The sequence below is a fragment of the Plasmodium reichenowi genome, chromosome 4 (assembly GCF_001601855.1).
Source record: "Plasmodium reichenowi strain SY57 chromosome 4, whole genome shotgun sequence".
NCBI lineage: Eukaryota > Apicomplexa > Aconoidasida > Haemosporida > Plasmodiidae > Plasmodium > Plasmodium reichenowi.
This window is the reverse complement of record NC_033649.1, coordinates 296,041-299,090: the sequence shown is the minus strand read 5'-3', so window position 1 is coordinate 299,090 and position 3,050 is coordinate 296,041. Positions and strand designations below refer to the sequence as shown.

Sequence of the window (3,050 nt, the reverse complement as noted above, 5' to 3'; positions counted from 1 at the left end):
AAAAAAAAATAGTACCATAATTATACATATATATATTTTATGTGTAGAAATTAAATATAAATACCGACAAGTATAACATTTTAATAGTTATCCCAGAGCGTGTAGAAAAATTATTTTTATCCAATATTTTAAGATGGGCATTTAAAATTCATCATTTCTTGTCTATATCATTTATTTATAATTCGCTAGCAGCAACATATTATTACGGAATAAAAACAGGTTTTTAATATAAAAATAAATTATACCATAAATAAATAAATATATAAATATATATATAAATATATATATATATATAAATATATATATATATATATATATATATTTTTTATTTTATTCATTTATATATTTCCTTTTTATCTTGTTTTTCAAAAGCCCTTGTAGTCGATATAGGCGAAAGCGGCAGTAGGGTCACGCCCGTTGCCGAAAATCATGGAGTGTTTTTTGACTTCATCAAAAATAATGAAATTAGTGGATACTTAATAAGTAAATATATTTCTAACTTTGTTAAAATTGATGAAAGCTATATTGATTATATTCTTATTCAGGATTATAAAGAAATGAATAGCTATGTTAGTCTTGATGTTGATAAAAATATAAAAATATATAGTGAATGTAACGGTCTGATGAAACCATATAAAATACCCTACACTAATATTTATATAGATCCTAAAAGTGAAATATTAAGTCATGAAATTTTTTTCCAACCAGAATTTTTGGCTCATATGCCAGGCAATTTCTTTAAACAAAATATTATATCATTAAGTCAACTAATTTTTGAAGCTGTTTCTTCTTGCCCTATAGATTTAAGAAAACAATTCTTTGATAATATTATTTTAATAGGAGGTGTTTCCAATTGTATTAATTTTAGTCAAAGATTAAAAAAAGAATTATTACACATACTCAAGGAAAAAAATTACAGTGAAAATACAAATATAAATATTAAAAAATTAACCATGTCGCATATTTCCTCTTACTTAGGAGGCACGAAATATAGTAAAATACTCTACCATAATAAAAATAAATGGGTAACTAGCCACGAATATCATGCTTCAAATAAAAATCAAATAATACAAAAGCTTTTAATGTGGGCTAATATTTTATAACATAAAAATAAAAAAAAATAAAAAAATTACCTTATAAAGAAATAAACAATAATATATATATATATATATATATATATATAATATATCACTCTTATTTGGTTTTTTCTAATAATATACATAAATATATAAATATATAAATATATATATATATATTTTTTATTTTTATATATTTTATTTTTTTTTATGAACAAGTCATATTGTTTAGGTAAAAATTACATATTGTACAGGCAAACGTACACATTTAATAATTTCCCATTCTTATGTTTAATATTATTATTACTCCTGTTAAAATATAATATATCATTTTGTAATAACACTTAAATTATACCTTTATAATTCCTAATATATTATATAAAAGGTGAGAGATGGGTGGGGAAAAAATATGCAAGGTGTATACAAAAAAAATTAAATAAATAAATAAATAAAATATGGAGACTTGTTTATATAATCGTATACACATATGAAAATGTATAAAAAAATGCATTCATATCTTCACATATATATATATATATATATATATGTGAATATAAAATTTTTTACATATTTCTTCTTAGAGGAAGAAGATAGAATCACTTTTGTAAAACTTGTTCAAATTGTTTGTCTTCAAATTTAGATTTAAATTATATTTCTTCATAATATCAATATAATATTTATATTTTCGTTGTTGTAAGTGTTTGTCTTTTTTATTTTTTAAAACATCGATTTGATGATATTTGGAAGAAAAGTTTGTTTTATTTTCCAAGGGTAGTTTTTGTTTAAATATGTAGGCAAGTTTTCTATTGATGGCTTCTGAACCATCTGGTAGGATTAAATTGTTATATTCATTTAATTCAGGTTTGATGTATCCAAATTCTTCTAATACTTGATAAATTTTATTATAGTCAATATTTTTATTTAGATCTGTTTCTTTTATTTTATAATCGTCGCTATTATTATCATCACTGGTATGATCATGATTATCATAAGAGTTTGATAAAGATGTATCTTGGTTATTTTCTTTTTTTAATATATAACCATCATTAGGATAGTCATCAGAATTATTGTCTGTATCATTACAAAGTTTCTTTTTCGTAAGAACATTGTTATTTTCCAAATGGTTCTCATTAAGATGATTTTGATTTTTATTATCATGAATTTGTAATTGTTTATCTTTATTTTGTTCGTGATTTAACATATAGAGGAGTAATTTTTTATCTTGTTTATTATTAATATATTTATTTAATAAATCAACATAAGTTTTTGAGAAGTCATAATATTTTTGGATATAGACCATAAAATTGGTATGTAACTTCGTATGGCTTTTACAAACCATATGTGCTTGTAATGATTTAACACATTTGGCATATTTAAAACAATAGATACATATATTTTCTTCATATATTTTCTTTCCAATTGTTAATAGGATTTTTTTCACATTCGTTACGTATTTTAAATCAGGAATATAAAATGTATAAGTATCATTCATATGTTTTATATTTTCTTCTATGGAATTAAAAATACGATTATCAAAAAAACAGACAGCTGGATTATCATATTTAATATTTTTTGTTAAAAGTACATTTTCTTTTGTAGCGTATTTTATATTGTTATTATTTGAGGAGGATGAAACATTTGAATGATTGTTATGTTCATTGGTATGATTATTCGATTTGGTCACATTATTATTATTATTATTAATATTATTAAAATTAGTGATATTTTTTTCCTTTTTTTTTTTATTACTTTCATTACGTTTTTTATGACTTAAATGGCTACCTTGATTTTCTCTTTTGTCTTTCTTTTGATTTTCTTGATCTTCATTTTTTTTTAAATTTTTTAATTTTTCATTAAAAACAAACTCATTTACTGAATGTAGATTTAATAATTTTCTTTTCAAATTATATTTATGCCATTCGGATTTAAAATGATAACGAAAGAAGGAATAATTATATATTTGTATATTACATG

General features: G+C 21.2%; 2 protein-coding genes across 2 annotated transcripts in view; one reads left to right on the top strand and one right to left on the bottom strand.

The window, feature by feature from the left end:
- The window catches only part of PRSY57_0407300 (actin-like protein, putative), a gene marked incomplete at both ends in the record, with an annotated part of 1,954 nt that extends 851 nt beyond the window's left edge, over window positions 1-1,103 (top strand). The window contains 2 exons of the mRNA XM_020114505.1: window positions 48-219; window positions 373-1,103. Coding sequence (XP_019970781.1) covers window positions 48-219; window positions 373-1,103 — 903 coding nt within the window. Of the gene's footprint in view, window positions 220-372 lie in introns of the transcript that reaches the window.
- A 550-nt stretch (window positions 1,104-1,653) lies between these two features.
- Window positions 1,654-3,050, bottom strand: part of PRSY57_0407200 (zinc finger protein, putative) — a gene marked incomplete at both ends in the record, with an annotated part of 1,689 nt that continues 292 nt past the window's right edge. The window contains one exon of the mRNA XM_020114503.1: window positions 1,654-3,050. This exon is cut by the window's right edge and continues 292 nt beyond it. Within this exon, the coding sequence (XP_019970780.1) occupies window positions 1,654-3,050 (1,397 nt within the window).